The sequence below is a fragment of the Hypanus sabinus genome, chromosome 11 (genome assembly GCF_030144855.1).
Source record: "Hypanus sabinus isolate sHypSab1 chromosome 11, sHypSab1.hap1, whole genome shotgun sequence".
Classification (NCBI taxonomy): domain Eukaryota; kingdom Metazoa; phylum Chordata; class Chondrichthyes; order Myliobatiformes; family Dasyatidae; genus Hypanus; species Hypanus sabinus.
The window spans coordinates 95,321,403-95,342,387 of record NC_082716.1 but is presented as its reverse complement, the minus strand read 5'-3'; the positions used below and the strand labels follow the sequence as shown (position 1 = coordinate 95,342,387).

The 20,985-nt window shown below is 44.7% G+C and overlaps 1 protein-coding gene across 3 annotated transcripts in view; it reads right to left on the bottom strand.

Moving 5' to 3' along the window:
* LOC132402201 (xenotropic and polytropic retrovirus receptor 1 homolog) overlaps nucleotides 1-20,985 on the bottom strand; it is a 444,705-nt gene that overhangs the window by 89,464 nt on the left and 334,256 nt on the right. For all 3 annotated transcript variants that reach the window (XM_059984917.1, XM_059984920.1, XM_059984919.1), the window contains one exon: nucleotides 15,697-15,862. In XM_059984917.1, the coding sequence (XP_059840900.1) occupies nucleotides 15,697-15,862 (166 nt within the window). The remainder of the gene's footprint in view (nucleotides 1-15,696; nucleotides 15,863-20,985) is intronic.

Sequence of the window (20,985 nt, the reverse complement as noted above, 5' to 3'; positions counted from 1 at the left end):
GCTGCCTGAATCTTAGATCTTCATTCTTTTCCCATTTTGACTTCTCTGTCTGTGGTCTCCTGCACTGTTACAAGAAAGCCCAATCGAGTTTGAAGATCAGCACCTCATCATCCGTCCAAGCATGTTACACCCCTACTAACAATATAACATTCAACAATTTCAGGTGATACGTTAATTCTGTATTTGATTTGGCCAGTCAATTTATTCAAAACTCTGGAAAAATAGTGGCAACACAGGCTCTGAAAAGCCTTCCAAACTCACTGGAAGAATTAGTGAAACAATATCAGTGTCTCACACAAAATAATAGAGGAACTCACCAGGTCAGGCAGCATCTATGGAAAATGCTGTTTAATCTTTTCCATAGATGCTGCCTGACCTGCTGAGTTCCTCCATCATTTTGTGTGTTTTGATTTGTATTTCCAACACCTGCAGACTTTCTCTTGTTTTTACTATCAGTGCCTGCTCCCCAGCACTAAGTTCCTGGTTATTTTCATTCAATTATATTGGACTGACATCAGACTTCTTAAACATGCACTCTTTTCCGAGTTGTGCTATGGGGAGGAGATTATCAGGTGGAAAAGTGGACAGAAAAAAAGATTCAAGGATGTGCTCAAATCCTTCCTTAAGAAATATGACATCTCCAATGACTTCTGGGAATTTCTGGGCCATAATTGTTTAAAGTGCAGGAGAAGAATTTGGAATAAGGCTCTGTATCAGGAGCAGCCAGGAGCCCTGTATACTATAATACTCTCATATCTGCCCGATGGAAGTTCAAGGAGCTGGGTTAGGTACAGTAGACAGTGTTTTAAGCAAAGAGAGGAGGAATGGGCTAAGAATTCTATACTTGAATGCGCGTAGTATCAGAAATAAGACAGATGAGCTTGAAGCTCAGATGAAAATGGGGAACTACGATATTGTTGGGATAACGAAGACATGGCTGCAAGGGGATCAGGCCTGGGAATTGAGTGTACCAGGGTATACGTGCTATCGTAGAGACAGAAATATGGGAAGAGGGGGTGGGGTGGCCCTGTTGGTGAGGAATGAGATTCAGTCCTTAGCAAGAGGTGACTTGGGAACAGGGGAAGTAGAGTCTGTGTGGATTGAGCTGAGGAACAGTAAGGGTAAAAAGACCCTAATGGGTGTTGTGTACAGGCCACCAAACAGTAGCGTGGATATTGGGTACAAGTTGATTAGGGAGTTAACATTGGCATGTGCTAAAGGTAATGCAGTCGTTATGGGAGATTTCAACATGCAGGTGGACTGGGAGAATCAGGTAGGTGCTGGACCCCAGGATAGGGAGTTTGTGGAGTGTCTAAGGGATGTATTTTTGGAACAGCTTGTGCTTGAGCCAACCAGGAACGAGGCTATTTTGGACTTGGTGATGTGTAATGAACAGGAATTGATAAGTGATCTTGAAGTAAAGGAGCCATTAGGAAGTAGTGATCATAACATGATAAGTTTTTATCTACAATTTGAGAGGGAAAGGGGCAGATCAGAGGTGTCAGTGTTGCAATTAAATAAAGGAGACTACGGAGCCATGAGGGATGAGCTGGCCAAAGTTAAATGGGCGGATGCCCTGGCAGGAAAGACAGTGGATCAGCAGTGGCAGATATTCTTGGGCATAATACAAAAGATGCAAATGCAGTTTAATTCCAATGAGAAGGAAGGATTCAAAGAGGGGGAAGGGGCCACAGTGGTTGACAAAGGAAGTCAGAGATAGTATAGCATTAAAGAAAAAGAAGTATGACAGGGCTAAGATGAGTGGGAATACAGATGATTGGGAAAGTTTTAAGGAACAGCAGATCTTAACTAAAAAAGCAATACGGAGAGAAAAAATCAGGTATGAGCTCAGTCTAGCCAGGAATATAAAAGGGGATAGCAAAAGCTTTTGTAGCTATGTGAAGAGAAAGAAGATAGTTGGCCCCTTGAAGAATGAATTGGGAGAAATTGTTATGGGAAACAGGGAAATGGCAACAGAATTTAATGCATACTTTAGATCTGTCTTCACCAGGGAGGACACAAGCAATCTCCCAGATGTATGGATGGGCCAGGGTCATAAGATATCAGAGGAATTGAGACAGATTGACATTAGGAAAGAAACTGTGATGAGTAGACTGGTAGGACTGAAGGCTAATAAATCCCCGGGTCCAGATGGTCTGCATCCGAGGGTTCTAAAAGAGGTGGCTCAGGAAATTGCGAATGCATTGGTAATCATTTTCCAATGTTCCTTAGATTCAGGATCAGTTCCTGAAGATTGGAGAGTGGCTAATGTTATCCCACTTTTCAAGAAGGGAGGGAAGGAGAAAACGGAGAACTATCGCCCTGTTAGCCTAACGTCAGTCGTGGGGAAGATGCTTGAGTCCATTATTAAGGACGAAATAGTGGCACATCTAGATGGCAGAAATAGGATTAGGCCGAGCCAGCATGGATTTACCAAGGGCAAATCATGCTTGACTAATCTGTTGGAGTTTTTTGAGGGTGTAACAAGGATGTTAGACGGGGGTAAGCCAGTAGATGTTGTGTACCTAGATTTTCAGAAGGCATTCGATAAGGTGCCACATAGGAGATTGGTGAGTAAAATCAGAGCTCATGGCATTGGGGGCAGGGTTTCAACATGGATAGAAAACTGGTTGGCAGATAGAAAGCAAAGGGTAGCAGTGAATGGGTGTTTCTCAGACTGGCTGGAGGTGACTAGTGGGGTACCACAGGGCTCTGTATTGGGACCACAGCTCTTTACGATTTATGTCAATGATTTAGATGAGGGCATTGAAAACTATATCAGCAAGTTTGCTGACGATACTAAACTGGGTGGCAGTGTGACATGCGAAGAGGACGTTAGGAGAATACAGGGAGACTTGGATAGGCTGAGTGAGTGGGCAGATACTTGGCAGATGTCATTCAATGTGAATAAATGTGAAGTTATCCACTTTGGAAGCAGGAACAAGAGGGCAGAGTATTGTCTGAATGGTGTCGAGTTAGGTAAGGGAGAAATGCAAAGAGACCTAGGAGTCCTAGTTCACCAGTCAATGAAGGTGAATGAGCAAGTGCAACAGGCAGTGAAGAGGGCAAATGGAATGTTGGCCTTTGTTACAAGGGGAATTGAATACAAGAGCAAGGATGTTCTTTTGCATTTGTACAGGGCCCTGGTGAGACCACACCTGGAATATTGTGTACAGTTTTGGTCTCCAGGTTTAAGGAAGGACATTCTGGCAATTGAGGAAGTGCAGCGTAGATTCACTAGGTTGATTCCTGGGATGGCAGGGCTGTCTTACGCAGAGAGATTGGAGAGATTGGGCTTGTACACGCTGGAATTGAGGAGATTGAGAGGGGATCTGATTGAAACGTTTAAGATAATTAAAGGATTTGATAGGATTGAGACAGGAAATATGTTCCAGATGTTGGGAGAGTCCAGTACCAGAGGGCATGGATTGAGAATAAGAGGTCAGTTATTTAAAACAGAGTTGAGGAAGAGCTTCTTCTCCCAGAGAGTTGTGGAGGTGTGGAATGCACTGCCTCGGAAGACGGTGGAGGCCAATTCTCTGGATGCTTTCAAGAAGGAGCTGGATAGATGTCTGATGGATAGGGGAATCAAGGGATATGGGGACAAGGCAGGGACTGGGTATTGATAGTGAATGATCAGCCATGATCTCAGAATGGCGGTGCAGACTCGAGGGGCCGAATGGTCTACTTCTGCACCTATTGTCTATTGTCTATATCTGCCCCATCAGCTATCTGCTGCCATCTACAGAAGTTGCCATATTGGCCTCATTAGAACCCAGAAAAATGAATGGATGCAAGTCATTCTCCAGCCTGGGGGAACACATACGGTTTTTCTTCAGCTTTCTTATATCATCCTGTTTCCAACACAGAGGGCTGACATAATTGCTTAAGTTATACACATAGTTCAGAGTCACATTATGAATAAGCACACTGAAATTTAACAATTTCACTTTAATTCAATGGTCACAGAAGATATGGATAGCAGTTTTCTTTAAAGCAGATTGGGACATGTTTTGAATCAGACAGGACATATTTTGAAGCAGGGACACTTTTGTGACACTTGAAAGATTTCAGAAAAATAACAAGAGCATACTAATTCATTCCTCATCTCCTGAAGATCAAAAATTTTGGGACAGAATTAATGGCCACTAAGCTATTTGACGGCAACTAAATAGTCATACTTACTGTGTGCACTAAATTGGATATTATTAGTGTATACTATCTGCATATGTTATGAAGTTTATCTTTATATTCACATATTTCCAAGCATGGACCACAAGGTAGTAATCAACAGTTGAAACACTGACAGCTTTCTGACACTCCAGCTAGTTGTACATTCCATACTCGTAAAGAGTTCTCTCAAACCTTATCAGTTGAATTCAACTACCTTGATATATATCACATCTGGAAATGTTATATTATAGCGGTGTGCTACACGCAGCGCTGAAATAACGACACGTAGTCGGTGAGCTGCAGTTGCGAAAAAGGTTTATTCAAACTTCGCGGCCTCGCTTTAAAGTCTTCCTGTTATATGTAGTCACGGTCCCGTCCCGAGCACGGGCTTTTCCCCTTGCTGGTGAAGCAGGCTTGGCGCCCTCTTTGGGACTGGCTTCAATGCTGGCACACACCACTTCGTGAGCCGGTTCGAGTGTGCTGGAAAGTGGGTCGCCACATAACCCCCCCCCCCCCCACAGAACCGGCAATACACCCCCTAATGTCCTCAATCTGGGTCAGACTCTGTTTGGGAGGTCTGTCTCTGTGCTGCGGTGCCTGAATCTTGACCAGCTGCGCCAAGTCCACATGGGCTAGTTTGAGTCGGTCCACTGTGAAAACCTCCTCTTTCCCCCAATGTCCTGCACGAATGTGGACCCGTTGTTTCTGATCACTGTAAAAGGCCTCTCATAGGGCCGCTGTAGAACGAACTTACAGTTTTGCAGGTCTTTGGGTACGCAGGTCGGGTTCTGTCCACGCTGTGAAGTGGGTATGGGGGCCACCGAGCCTCTCACACAGTCCGCCCAGGACTGCTGCGGGTTCTTCCTCTTGCCCCCTTGGGGCTGGTATGAACTCTCCTGGGATGACCAGGGGTGTGCCGTACACCAACTCGGCCAATGAGGTGTGCAGATCCTCTTTGGGCGCTGTGCGGATTCTGAGCAGGACCCAGGGAAGCTCGTCCACCCAGTTAGGCCCATTGAGGCAGGCCATGACAGCTGACTTCAGGTGACGGTGGCAATGCTCCACTAGTCTGTTCGACTGTGGGTGGTAGGCAGTTGTGTGGTGCAGCTGTGTCCCCAAAAGGCTGGCCACAGCTGACCACAGGCTGGAGGTGAACTGGGCGCCTCTGTCGGAGGTAATGTGGGCTGGTACACCAAAGCGAGATACCCAGGTTGCAATCAGTGTTCGGGCGCAAGATTCGGAGGTGGTGTCGGTGAGTGGGACCACCCCTGGCCATCTTGTGAACCAGTCCACGATAGTCAGAAGGTGCCCCGCTCCTCGCAACACTGGCAGGGGGCCCATGATATCCACATGAATGTGGTCGAAATGCCGGCAGGTGGGGTGGAACTGCTGTGGTAGGGCTTAGGTGTGCTGCTGCACCTTGGCTGTTTGGCAGTGCAGGCACGTTTTGGCCCATTCACTGACCTGCTTGCGGAGTCCATGCCAAATGAACCTGTTGGCTACCATCCGGACAGTTGTCCTGATGGAGGGATGCGCTAAGTTGTGAATGGAGTTGAAAAAGCGCTGCCGCCAGGCTGCCGGGACAACGGGACGGGGTTGGCCGGTGATGACGTCACAGTGTATGGTCCTCTCACCTGGGCCTATGGGGAGGTCCTGGAGCTGCAAACCGGAGACTGCAGTTCTGTAATTAGGGATCTCCTCATCTGCCTGCTGCGCCTCCGCCAGCGCTTCATAGTCTACCCCCAGAAGGTGGTGGCCCGGGCAGACGTGCTGTGGAAAGCCAAGAAGAGAGTGGGGCATCCGTCGCACAGATCACCAGGCCACGCTTCCAGCAGCAAACCAGACCGGGCCCGGCCGCAAAGCCCACTAACCCCAGAGGCAGAGGTGAGGAGACCAATGAACAATGGTGCTTCTACCACCAGCGGTGGGGCGCAGAAGCCCGCCACTGTAGCCCGCCCTGCAAGCTCCCGGGAAACACCAGGGCCAGTCGCCGCTGATGGTTACAGTGGCTGGCCATCGGGATAGCCTCCTGTATGTCTGGGACAGCAGGGCTTTGAATTCTGTGTATTTCCCGTCCTCCGGGGGCGACTGTATGAACTCCTCAACCTGGGTGGCTGACTCCTGGTCGAGGGAGCTCACCACATAGTAGTAACGTGTGGCATCTGAGATTATCTACTGAATGTGGAATTGGGCTTCTGCTTGCTGGAACCATAGGTGAGGTCGCAGCGTCCAGAAGCTTAGCAGTTTTAACTGCGGTGTCGTTCACCTCTGGTCCAAATATCATCTGGGTCATCAGGGTCACCAATTGTAGCGGTGTGTTACATGCAGTGCTGAAATAACGACGCGTAGTTGGTAAGCTGCAGTTGCAAAAAAGGTTTATTCAAACTTTGCGGCCTCGCTTTACAGCTTTCCTGTTCCTGCCCTCCCCGGGCGGGAATACAGTAGGGGGCATATATTCACAGTCCCATCCCGCGTGCGGGCTTTTTCCCTTGCTGGTGAAGCAGGCTTGGCGCCCTCTTTGTGAGCTGGTTCAAGTGCTCTGGGAAGTGGGTCACCACAATATGGTTTTATCAGTCATAGAGTTGTACAGCAAAGAAACAGGCCTTTCAACACTGTGTCTAGGCGAACCATAATGCCTATCTGTACTAATCTACTTGCCTTCATGAACTCCATACCTCTTTATGCTCTGCTCATTTAAGTTGCTGTCCAGATGTTGTTTATTATATAATCACCATTCCTGCCACCACCAGTACTTTGGTAGTTCATTCCTGATACATTACTCTTTAAATGAATAATTTATCCCTCAGTTCCCATTTAAACCTCCTCCCTCTTACCTTAAACATATACCTTCTGGTTTTAGACTACCTACCATGGGAAACAGATCTTAGCTATGTATCCTATTTATGACTTTGTAGGACTCCTTGATTTCATTAGGCAGGATTCACACAGACTGTTAAAGGTTAAGTTTGCCATGTATGTGTTATGTTGTGAGGGGGCGGGGAAAAGTATATACGTCGCCATTTGATTGCAGTTTGAATAAAGTGTACGTTAGAAGAAATGACACTTGCGTCAATTTTTGTTGACACTTCTACACTGGTGACCCTGATGCTCCTCTGAACGATTCAGGTGTGATTTCCCTCAATTTACAATCATGGCTGCAAATGCCGTTGCTCTCAAGCTCCCTGAATTCTGTCAAGAACATGCTGCAGTTTGGTTTGCTCAGGCAGAGTCCCAGTTCGCAGTGTGGGAAATCTTACAAAACGACTCAAAATATTACTATGTCATCACAGCATTAGACAGCTCTACGCCAACCAGGGTGATGAGTGCCCTACAGCACCCCCGGAAGTTGGCAGGTATGAGAGTCTTGAACAACTGCTTCGAGAGACTTTTGAATTTTCCAAGCCTGAGTGCACTTGTCGGCTCCTCTCACTGCCCGGCTTAAGCGACTTCAAGCTGTCGGAGTTGATGGACCACATGTTGACCCTCAATGGCAGACATCAGCCCTGTTTCATCTTCAGAGAGCCAGGGGAGGTGCAGTCGGCTCTGATGGCTCTCCCCTCAGACCTCCAGCCTCTAGCGAGAGAGGCTGACAAGGTGTTTTCTGTCACCAAGCCTATATGATCATATAGCTGGATGACTTTCCTGCCTCACTGCCAGCTAAACATGAGACAATCGCCATGGCTCAATGACAGTCTCCTACCCTGTGTTTCTACCACATGAAGCTTGGGCCAAGAGCTAAGAATTGCTGCCCATCCTGTGGGTTCAAGGAGTCGGGAAACGGAATGGCCAGCATCCGTATCTGCAGGTCAGGCAGTTTGTTGTTTGTTATAGACTCTGCTTCTGGGCACAATTTCCTCCGTGACACAGGCACTCAGGTGAGCATCTTGCCTGTATCTACATTGGACATATGAACTGGGGAATATGGACCTTCTCTTAAGGTTGCAAATGGCAGCACCATCTGTACTCTTGATAAGTGTGAGATGGTGTTGTGCTTTGGAGGGCAGAAGTTCTGCTTGAAATTTGTGCTGGTAGTGGTGTCTACGTTTCTGCTGGGGGCCGACTTCCTCTGCACCAACAGCCTTCTTGTTGATGTCCAGAACCAGCACCGCGTCAATACAGAGAATTTCTACTCCCCCTGCAGCACACTCAGCGCCGCTGACACTTCAAAGTTGTCCAGCGCCCTTTACGCCTCTGACGACTTCCTCCGCCTCTTTGCTGAGTTCCTGGATCTGACTGAGCCCACCTTCTCCACCCCCACTGCTAAACATAGAGTGCAGCACCACATCCACACCACCAGTCTGACTGTTCACATCTGCACCAGGTGCCTTGATTTGGAGAAGCTAACTGTCGCCAAGGCTGAGTTTGATGCTGCAGAGCGCCTTGACATCATCAGGTGGTCCAGCAGTCCATCATGGGCTTCTGCTCCATGTCATATGAAAACCGGGGGGGGAATGGGCAGCATCAATGCGGCGATTAGCATCACCTCAACGATGCCACAGCCCATGAACTATACCCGATCCCACACTTCCATGATTTCTCTGCCCGCATGGCAGGAAAAGGTATTTTCTCGAAGGTGGACCTCATTCACAGTTATCATCAGGTCCCTGTCTGCCCAAGTCACATTCCTAAAACCGCTGTTATTACACCGTTTGGTTTGTTTGAGTTCCTTTGAATGCCATTCGGGTTGAAGAACTTGGCCGAGACCTTTCAGCCCCTCATGGACAGTGTTCTCAGGGATTTGTCATTCCTGTTTGTTTACCCGGTGACAATTTGGTAGCCAGCTCTCCAGCGACGAACATCTCTTACACTTGAGAACCCTTTTCAAAGGCCTTAGTCTTATCATGCCTTTTCAAAGGCATGGTCTTATCGTCAATCTCGCAAATTGCCAGTTTGGACTGTCTGTGGTTGATTTCCTTAGTTCCCAAGTCAGCTAAAGTTGAAGCTGTTAAGCGCTTCCCTCGGCCAGACACTATTAAGACCCTGCTGGAGTTTCTGGGCATGGTAATCTTTTATCACCACTTTGTCCCCAAAGCGGCTCTTAAAGGCAAAGCACCAAGCATGTCGTGGACTGGACAGAGGAAAGGTCCAAGGCATTCTCGGACACTAAGCAGGCATTATCAAATGCAACACTGCTGATGTACCCCTCCCAGACATGCTGATCGTTCTCAGCATGGACGTGTCGGATTGCACGGTCAGTGCGATATATGAGCAGTTGGTCAACGGCGTTGGGCAGCCTCTTGTATTCTTTAGTCATCAGTGTTGCCCCTGCAAGTGCAAGTACAGCACGTTCGACTGAAAGCTTCTCAGCCTGTACTTGGCAGAGTGGTATTTTTATTTTCTCCCAGGGGGCCATTTATTTACCGCTTTCGTGGATCATAAGATTGCAACAATCTTCAGTTAGAAGTGTCAAGTAGCTGATCCAGCTCGGCCTCCTCCAGAAGTTCCCAGCACCCCAGATGTCAGTATGTAGCCAATCCAATTCACTCCATGTGATATCAAGAAATAGCTGAAAGCACTGGATACTGTGAAGGCTATGGGCCCCAACAAAATAGTCTTGAAGACTTGTACTCCAGAACTTGCCACGCCACTAGCCAAGCTGTTCCAGTACAGCTACAACACCGGCATCTACCTGGCAATGTGGAAAACAGCTGCTTGATGATGTGGTTTGAGCTGTAACACACAGCTCAAACCACATCATCAAGTTCGCCGATGACACGACCATGGTGGGCCTCATCAGCAAGAACGACGAGTCATCTTACAGAGAGGAGTTGCAGCAGCTAATGGACTGGTGCAGAGCCAACAACCTGTCTCTGAATGTGAACAAAACAAAAGAGATGGTTGTTGACTTCAGGAGGGCACGGAGCAACCACTCTCCGTTGAACATCAATGGCTCCTCGGTAGAGATCATTAATAGCACCAAATTTCTTGGTGTTCACCTGACGGAGAATCTCACCTGGTCCCTCAACACCAGCTCCATAGCCAAGAAAGCCTAGCAACGTCTGTACTTTCTGCGAAGGCTGAGGAAAGTCCATCTCCCACCCCCCATCCTCACCACATTCTACAGAGGATTTATTGAGAGCATCCTGAGTAGCTGCATCACTGCCCGGTTCGGGAATTGCACCGTCTCGGATCGCAAGACCCTGTAGCAGATAGTGAGGTCAGCTGAGAAGATCATCGAGGTCTCTCTTTCAGCCATTACAGACATTTACACCACATGCTGCATCTGCAAAGCAAGCAGCATTATGAAAGACCCCACACACCCCTCATACTCTTCTCCCTTCTGCCATCTGGGAAAAGGCACCGAAGCATTCGGGCTCTCATGACCAGACTACATAGCAGTTTCTTCTCCCAAGCCATCAGACTCCTCAATACCCAGAGTCTGGACTGACAGCAACTTACTGCCCTCTGCTGTGCTTATTGTCTTGTTTATGATTTATTGTAAGGCCTGCACTGTTTTGTGCACTTTATGCAGTGCTGGGTAGGTCTGTAGTTTTTGTGTTGTTTCATGTAGCACCATGGTCCTGAAAAACATTGTCTTGTTTTTACTGTGTACTGTACCAGCAGTTATGGTTGAAATTACAATAAAAAGTGACTTGACTTGACTTGAAAATTGTCCTGTACTCAAGAAACAGGACAAGTCCAACCCACCAATTACCACATCAGCCTACTCTCAATTATCAGCAAAATAATGGAAGAGGTCATCAACAGTGCTATCATGCAGCACCTGTTTGACAATAACTGGCTTACAGATGTCCAGTTTGGGTTCCATCAAGGCCACATTACCTCCTTGGTCCAAACAAGGACCAAAGAACTAAATACCAGAGGTGAGGTGAGAGGAGAGTGATAGTTCTCGATATCGAGGCAGCATTTGACCAAGTATGGCATTAAGGTGCCCCAGCTGAAATGGAGTCAATGAGAATTAGAGGGAAGAAGTGGCGATGTTCACAGATGACTGCACAATTCATGTCCCCTCAGATAGTGAAGCAGTTCATAGCCAAATGCAGCATGACCTGGACAATATCCAGGCTTGGGCTGGCAAGTAACATTCGAGCCTTGCAAGTGCCAGGCAATGACCATCTCCAACAATGACCATCTCAAACCATTGTCCCTTGACATTCAGTGGGATCACCATCACTGAATCCCTTACTATCAACATCTTGAGGCTTACTGTTAATAGGAAACTGAAGTGCTCCAGCCATATAAACACCATGGTTACCAGAGCAGGTCAAAGGCTAGGAATGCTGTGGCGTGCAATTCACCTACTGACTCCCCAAAGCCTGTCCACCATCTACAAGGCTCAGGTCATGAGTGTAATAGAATACTCACTCATCTGGTACCTCTTCCACAAGCATCCAATCCCTCCACCATCGACGAACAGTTGCAGCAGTGTGTAGTATCTACAAGATGCACAGCAACCACACACCGAAAGTTCCTAAGGCAGCACCTTCCAGACCCACAACCACTACCATCTAGAAGGACTATAACAGCAGATACCTGGGAACACCACCACTTTGAAATCACCTTCAAAGTCACTCACCATCCCAACTTGGAAACAGGGTCCTTCATTGTCGCTGGGTCAAAATCATGGAATTCCCTCCTTAACAACACTATGGGTGTACCTACAACTCAGGGACTACAGCAGTTCAAGAAGGCAGCTCATTACCACCTTCTCAAGGCAACAAAGGATTGGCAATAAATGCTGGTTTAGCTGGCAATGACCACATCCTGTAAATCAATAAATAAAAAGCCCCTATAATTCACCACGGCTAAGATTTCTGAACCTTGGTTTGCTTGACAGCAGTGCCATCTTTCCTTGATTTCAGAGTTCAACATGGACATCCGGCATATCACAGGGAAGCGTAACATAGTGCTAACTGCCTTTCCCAGTCCTTCACTGGTGCTGTCCATTTGTGCATGGCCTACACTCAGATGGCGGCAGGCCAGGTTCTGGACACAATTATGCAGATACTGCGTTCGGCAAACACCAAGGTTGAAATTGGTGGATGTTGCATTTGGTGATAGTGGTGTTTCACTACTGACAGCGATGCATTTTTGATGGCTTTCTCACCCAGGCCGTAGGGCATCACAGAAACTGATGTCAGAAAAGTTTCTGTGGCATGGGCTTAAGAAGGACGTCAGGGACTGGGCTAGTGCTTGTTAGGCATGTGAAGCATGAAGGTCCAAAGCTCCTTGAACTCTTTTCGAGGTGCCTGACCGGTGTTTCGACCATGTGAATGTGGATTTGCTTGGCCTGTTGCCCTGAACCACTGGTTTACTTGCCACCTCACCGTTGTTAATAGGACCACATGTTGGCCAGAGGCAGTGCCACTGTCGTCCATTCCAGCCGCAGAGGGGGCACGAGTGTTCATTGGCTCGTGGATTACTTGGTTTGGCCGCCTGTTGGATATTTCTTCAGACTGAAGGACTCAGTTTACATCCGAGCTTTGGTGTGTGGTTGCACATGATCTAGGGGTCAAACTGCTCCAGACCACAGCTATCACTCTCAGGCAAACAGTCTGTGTGAGTAGTTCAACTGTTCAATGAATGCTGTTCTCCGTGTAGCCTCAGTGACAGTTGTTGGGTGGACAGACTGCTGTGGGTCATGTTGGGCCTGAGGACTAAGGCAGACTATCAGTCCCCTTCTGCAAAGCTCATTTCTGGGCAACCCCTGCAGGTGCTGGGAAAATTTCTACCAACATCCACAGTCCCATTATCCGCTTTGCAGCAGCTGGTGGCTTTTATAGGCAGCACCAAAACTTTCACTCCAGTGCCCACGACACAGCATGGCCTGCCGTGGTCACACCTGTTGCGGGGTCTGTGGGAGGCAAAATATGTGTTTGTGTGTCATGATAGACATTGGGGTCCCCTGCAACTGCCTTATGATGACCAGTTCTGCATATTGGAAGCAGGGTATAAGTTTTTTACACTGGATTTTGGAGGTATCCTAGACAGTGTTTCTGTGGATCGTCTCAAGTCTACCCATTTGGACCTGGACTCCCCAGTGGAAGTGGCACAGCCCCCACAGAGGGCCCAGTCTCCCACCTCCAGACCTTCTGACATTGATTGTCTTTCCTCCCCCATCACCTGCCTGTGAAGGCAGGAGCAGGTTCAGCCAAGTTTTGAAGAGCCCTGCTTGTTTGGCTTTTCTGCTAGGGTGAATTCTTGGGGGGGGTGCGTGTGTGTAGAGACTCCTTAATTTTATTAGGCAGAATTCACCCAGACTATTAAGGGTTAAGTTTGCTATGTATGTTATGTGTTATGTTATACATTATTGCGTTTTGGGGGAGCGATGGCAGGATTTTTGTTGACACTCTTACAACTCTCATAATCTGATATACCCTATATCATGTCACCTCTCAGCCTCCTTTGCTCTGGGAAAACAGACCTTGTTTATCCAATCTCTCCTATAACTCCTATATCTTTGTCAATATTTTCTGCACTCTCCCTAGTTTATTTGCATCATCTGTGGTGACCAGAACTGTGTGTAATATCTCACGTATAGCCTAACCACTGTTTTGTACAACTGTAACATGTTATCCCAACACTTACATTCATTATCTAGGTCAATGAAGGCAAGCATGCCATACACCTTCTTCACCATCCTGTCTACCTGTGTTGACGTTTTCATGAAATTATATACTTGCACCCCTGGGCCTCTCTGTTCAGTAAAGAAAAACTCTTCATGCCATTACCATTCACTGCATATGTCCTGCCTGGTTTAACTTACCAAAAATCATCTTTTCGCAATTGTCTGTGTCAAATTTTACCCTTTTTACCCACTTTCCCAGATGATCTAGATCTTGCTGTAACCTTAGGCAACTCTCTTCACTGTCCACTACACCATCAGCTTTGGTGTCATCTGCAAACTTGCTAATCATGCCAGCTACATTCTGATTCAAACCATTAATATATGATAAACAACAGACAACACAGCACTAATCCTGCAGCACACTACCGATCACAAGCCTCCAGCCTGAATCCCATGTGCCCTGACCTTTTGGACCAACCTACCATATAGGACCTTATCAAAAGCCTTGATAAAGTATATGCAACCAATGTTTACCACATTGCTCTTATCAATCCTCGTGGTCATCTCTTAAAAAAAACTAAATCAAATTTGTGAAGCATAATTTCCCATGTACAAAACCAAAACTATTATTAATCAGTCTTCAACTATACAAATGCAAATGAATCCTATCAGTCAGAATCCCTTCCAATTACTTTCTGACTAATGATGTAAGGCTCACTGATCTGTAGTTCCCGGTTTATCCCTGATAAACCCTAAGCAAACCCTGATGATCCCTAAGCAAACACACTAAATTAGCCAATGTCCAATATTCAGGTAATTTATCTACAATTAACAATTTCTGCAGGGTCCCAGTGATCTGCTCCTTTGCTTCCCATAATATCCAAGGATAGACCTGGTCAGATTCTAGGAGGTATCTACTAGTTTATGTTTCAGAATCTTTAACATCTCTTTCTTAGTAATGTTGATGTATGTATGTATATCTGAATATTACCATTCTCTTCCCTGAACTCACTAGCTTCCATGTTCTTTTCCAATTTCAGGTATACATTTCAGACGTTACCTATTTTCCAATGGCTTCTCATCTTAGGTCCCATGGTGATCCTTAAGAGAAAACCTACACTCTCCTAAACAAGCTTTTTAATGTACAATGTATTTATAGAATCATTAAAGGTTCTCATTTATTTTATATGGTAGAGATAACACATGTTCCCTTTTTGCTCTCCTAATTCCCCTCTAATGTGCTTCTATATCCCTTATATCTTTTCAATATCCCTAACCTTGCCAACCTTGCTCTTCACTCTGACAGAAAAATTGTGACCTCAATTTCTTCTTGCATCATTCTTAAAAGCCTCCCAATTGCTAACATGCCATTTACCTGCAAACAACTTCTCTAAATTCACTTTGGAGTGTTCTAATGTCGTCACTGAAATAAGCTCCCCTCAATTTAGAACTTTCACTTAAGGATCAATTCTTTTTCATTAACTATTTTGAAACTAATTGAATTAAGGTTTTTACAACTCCCTCCCTATTGTGCCTTTGTCTATTGGACTTAATTGCTTTAACTTCCATATTTGTTTCATCTTTGTCATTTGATTTGCTACTACTTTAGGTCACCCTGCCAGACTAGTTTGAGCACTTATCAAATCTGGAACTTGCCAACAAAGAACACAATTCTGCTTTTCATGTGTGCACTGCCATCCAGTTAAGACTGTAACTGAGCAGTACCTCAATTACATTATTTCTTGGCATTGCTGACAAAGCCATTATTTATTCTCTTTCTCAAGGTGGTTGTGGCGAGCCCCACTGCAATCCTCTGGTGAAGGCACTCTTTTAGTGATAATGGATGAAGTTGAGGATTTAGTTGTGACAATGAGAGGAAACGTCACAGGTGGTGCTTTACATACGTGCTGCTCGAGTCCTTCTTAGGCTTTAAACTGCAGATAATACGAAACAGAAACAGAAACCCACTGAGGTTACTGTGTTTAATAAATTACCTTGAGATTTAATAAGGGCTTCTTCTGTGCTCCAGTCCAGTTCAAAGCTATAAAAGCAGATCATATACTCCAGATCCATCAGGATTGTTGCCAGGCTATTCAACTGGTCAGCCAGCCAGAAATCTGCAAACTCTACTTTGTGGAATGGTGCTGTGAAGACTCTGAACTGCGGGGAAAACAGAAAAAAAGACACTCATCAGGAAGTAAGTTTAAAGCTAAAACTTTTCACTTGTACCCACCATCCACTGCAGTCTATCCCCACCCCCTAGCACTCTGAGCTTCACCATATTAAATAATAATCATCATCTGCAGCAAAAACAAGCAATTAAGTAGAGGAGACTGATAGATTAAGCATAAAGAGGCGCAAGTCTGCCTCTAAAATTAAGAAAATCACTTTCTGACAATATCTAGACAATAAGAGATTATTTGTGCACCCAGGATTCACTCATCCATTTTCAAAAAGATCAGTAAATGGCCAATATTTGCTTATTAAATTGTAAAACCTCATCCATAGCCCTAAATAAAAACAAGTTAACAGCAAGATAGTTGCACGGGGGTCAATTCACCATTGATGGGATAAAGAATGCACTATTTCCTAAATGTATGTTTCTGGCTATTGCAAATGGTCTGTGTTTCAGCTGAAAAATGAACATCTATTTAAGCAACATGCACAAAATGCTGGAGGAACTCAGCAGGTCAGGTAGCATCTTTGGAAATGAATGAACAGCTGGCGTTTCAGGCCAAGACCCTTCCACGAACTGGGAAGGAAGGGGGAAGATGATAAAAAGTGTGAGGAGAGGTTGCAAGGAGATGATAAGTGAAGCCAGGTGGGTGGGAAAAGTAAAGGGCTGGAGAAGAAAGAATCTGATAGTAAGGGTGACTGGAGTATAACAGAAAGGGAAGAAAGAAGGGAGGTGATAGGCAGGTGAGGAGAAGGGCAAGAGGCCAGAGGGGGGAATTGAGGAAGAGGGAAGGGGATTGGAAATAAAAAATCAGAAGGAGTTGTTATGTATTTATTATTTCAGTAATACTATAAATATATTGTTTGATTAAGCAGTCGTTTGTTTAAATAATTCACTACGGGTTATATGTAAAAACACGTAAGTTGCATATGTCATGACGCTACCACATGATATTCCATACCTCTTCTTAAAGTAAACACAAAGACTCACATCTCTCAACAGCTGTCCTGTTATAAATTGAATTAGTTTAATGTTTTGTACTTAAAAAACGTAACAGTGGTGATGGGGTACCTTTAAAACAAACCTGAGACAGCTACCAACCTGTTGAAGCACAGTAAGATATTCAATTTTAAAAAAAAAGCTTAATGAGGAATAGCCAAGTGGCTCATGTACACTGAGCTAATTCAACAGTATTTTGAAACAAATTAAATATCCAATGAGGAACAAGTATCAACTTTGCTGAGTGCATTGGGTTTAAAGACATGCAGGTTTGCTTCACAGTTTGACTGCTCCAATCAAACCAGCCAAAATGAGCTTTGCTGATATCATGAAAACAATGCAGGACATTTAGAACCAAAACCATTGTTGATTGCAGAATGCTTCAGGTTTTCATAAGCAGAACAGGGAGAGTACATTGCAGTGTACGTGGCTGAATTGAAGAGATTATTTGAGCATTGTCAGCTTGGTAATTGCTTGATGCATTGAGAGATTGTGAAGTTTGTGAAATCTTGAAAGAAAACATTCAAAAATAGCTCCTAACTGAAGTATAATAGAACAACTGAAATAGTTGTATCAGTGGAAATAGCAGACATGGACACAATTCAGGAGAATGAGGGGGGATCTCATAGAAACATTACGGATGTTTAAAGGTCTGAACAGATTAGATATGGCAAAGTTATTTCCCATGGTAGCGGATTCTAGGACAAGAGGGCGCAACTTCAGGATTGAAGGACATCCTTTTACTGAGATGCGGAGAAATTGCTTCAGTCAGAGGGTGGTAAATCCGTGGAATTTGTTGCCACGAGTGGCTGTGGATGTCAAGTCATTGGGTTTATTTAAGGCAGAGATAGATAGGTTCTTGAATAGCCAGGGCATCAAAGGGCATAGGGTGAAAGCAGGGGAGTGGGGATGACTGGAGGAATTAGGTCAGCCCATGATTGAATGGCGAAGCAGACTCAATTGGCCAAATGGCTTATTTCTGCTCCTATATCTTATGGTAGTTGAGCTGCAGTCAGGAATAAAAGTGAGTGTGAACAAATTCTAAACGAAAACCTGACTAGCTGAACAAATTGTGTTATTGTTGTGGCAGGGGCTCACATATATCAAACTAATGCAGGTTTAAAGATGAAACTTGTAGAAAAAAAATATGCAACAAACTAGGACACATACGAAGAGTCTGTCGGGCAGACAGTAATAAATGGACTGCACAGAAAAGAGAAAAAAATAAGTCAAGTTGCAGTTTCAAAGAGTCCTAATCTGCACACTACTGATGAAAAATCTGAAAATGCAGAGAGACTGCCTTTTTCTAATCACTGGTGAGATTACTCTGCTAAGGAGAGGGAGAACATTGGCCAGGTTTTCTGCATTTTGGATGTGGACTTAGAACCACAGAACATTACGGCACAGTAACAAGCCTTTTGGCCCTTCTTGGCTGTGCCGAACCATTTTTCTACCTAGTCCCACTGACCTGCACCTGGACCATATCCCTCCATACACCTCTCATTCATGTACCTGTCCAAGTTTTTCTTAAATGTTAAAAGTAAGCTGATATTTACCACTTCATCTGGCAGCTCATTCCACACTCCCACCACTCTCTGCGTGAAGAAGCCCCCCCCAACAAAGTTCCCTTTAAACTTTTCCCCCTTCACCCTTAACCCATATCCTCTGTTTTTTTTTCTCCCCTAGCTTCAGTGGAAAAAGTCTAATTGCATTCACTCTGTCTATACCCATCATAATTTTATATGCCTCTATCAAATCTCCCCTCATTCTTCATTGAGCCAATGTTTAATCCAATTTACTACCTCACCATGTATACCTAGTGACTGAATCTTCCTAACTAACCTCCCATGCGGGACCTTGTCAAAGGCCTTACTGAAAGTCCACCGAACATCCACTGCCTTCTCTTCTTCCACTTTCCTGGTAACCTCCTCGAAAAACTCTTAATAGATTTGTTAAACAAGACCTACCACACACAAAGCCATGTTGACTCTCCCTAATAAGTCCCAGTCTATCCAAATACTTGTAGATCCTGTCTCTTAGTACTCCTTCCAATAATTTACCTATTACCGACGTCAAACTTACTGGCCTGTAATTTCCTGGATTACTTTTAGAGCTGAGACTTGGACTATGGATTATTTTTTTCTGGCATAATTTTTTGTATTCTGTGTTTTTCAACCCTTCTTTCTCATATTTTTGTGTGTGGGGTAGAGGGATCTCTGGTGGGAAGGGTCTATGTGCCTGTTCTATTTTTGTTTGTTTTATTGTGCAGAGATGAGGAATTTGGGGTTTGATGATTGTGCTGCTGTTCTTTACTTTCTTGGTTTCATGGCTATCTGGAGAAGAAGAGTTGCATACTTTGATAATAAATGAACCTTTGAGTCACACAGGACGGGTAGCCTTGAAATGTATGAAGTGAAAACTAATGATGGACAAACAATATAGCTTACACCAGAAGAGGATGGCAACTTAATCAAAATGAAATTGGACATTGGCTCGGCTGTATAAGTAATTTCATAAAAAGATACTGAACTGAAGCCTGTAGATATTCAACTAAGAACTTATACTGGAGAAAAGATAACTCCTGTGGGAATGACATTCATAACAGTGAGATACACAATCAACAAGTCACATTGTGCTTGTATGTGGTTAAGAACAGGAGGACCAGTATTGTGGGGGTGTGATTGGCTGAGACAACTATGTGGCATTTGCCATATCCCCTGCAACAGAGTCAACTAAAAGTGAATTAAGTAAGATTCTTGTTCGTTTAAATCATTACATGTCAGAATGAGAATGGGATTAAGAATTAAAATGGTAGGCCACTAGAAATTTCGCTTTTGTCGGATGGAGCAGAGGTGATCGATAAAGTGCTCCCTCATTTTATGAATGTAGAGGAGGCTGCATCAGGAGCACTAGGTGCAAAAGATAACCTCAGCAGATTTGCAGGTTAAGTGTTGTGTCACCTGTAAGGACTGTTTGGGGCCCTGAATGAAGGTAAGGTAGGAGGTGAATGGGCAGGTGTAGCATTTCTGTGTAAGCAGGGTTATGTGCTAGGAGGGGGATTAGTAGATGAAGGGAAGAATGGACAAAGGCATCTGGAGGGAGTGATCCCTGCGGAAAGTAGGGAGTGCAGGTGGGGGTAGGTAAAGACATGATTGGTATATGACTGGTGGTAGGATCCCATTGATGGTGACAGAAGTTAAGGAGAATGATATCCCTTTTCTATTCCCCACTCTGGCCTCCTACCTTTTCTCTTCACCTGCCTATCACCTACCCCGGTGCCCCTCCTGCTTCCCTTTCTCATGATCCACTCTCCTCTCCTAACAGATTTATTCAGCCTTTAAACTTTCCCACCCACCTGGTTTCACCAATCACCTTCTAGGTAGTTCTCCTTCCCCTTCCCCCAACCTTTTTACTCTGGAATCTTCCCCCTTCCTTTCCTGTACTGAGCATGGGTCTTGGCCTGAAACATTGACTGTTTATTCATTTCCATTGATGTTGCCTGACATGCTGAGTTTCTTCAGTATTTTGTGTGTATTGCTCTGGATTTCTAGAATCCACAGAATCTTGTGTTTATCCATTTAAGTAGATGTTTTATAATTCTAAAAACTTAACACTTAGGACAAAAAGTATACTGCTTTAAAAAAACTGAAATGATGTCATCTGACACTTCTGTTACCACATTTTTCTCCATGGCAGCATCCAGGTCAAGAGCACTCCAGTAGAACAGATAGATTTACAAGCCAACAGAAATATGATTTCTATTAAAATACTAACTAGACTTCAGGACATACACTGTTAAATAGGTAATTTTGAGCTCTATCATACGTTCTTTCAAATTATTTCTTGCGTGTATGGCATCTCCATGGAATCATGCCTGATATAAAATGTACCATTAAAAAACTTAGATAATTGTATATTAGGAATTTCAAGAGATATGGGTCTATGGAGCACAGAAGTAAAAGATGAGGTAAGAGAGGAGCCACAATCTTAATGAATGGTGGAGCAGGCTGACTTTTGCTTCTGTTACTTGTAAAATATTTAGGAAACCATGTCCTCACAAAGTCTTTACGCAAGTCACTGACTTATTGCTTTTGTCATGATATATTTT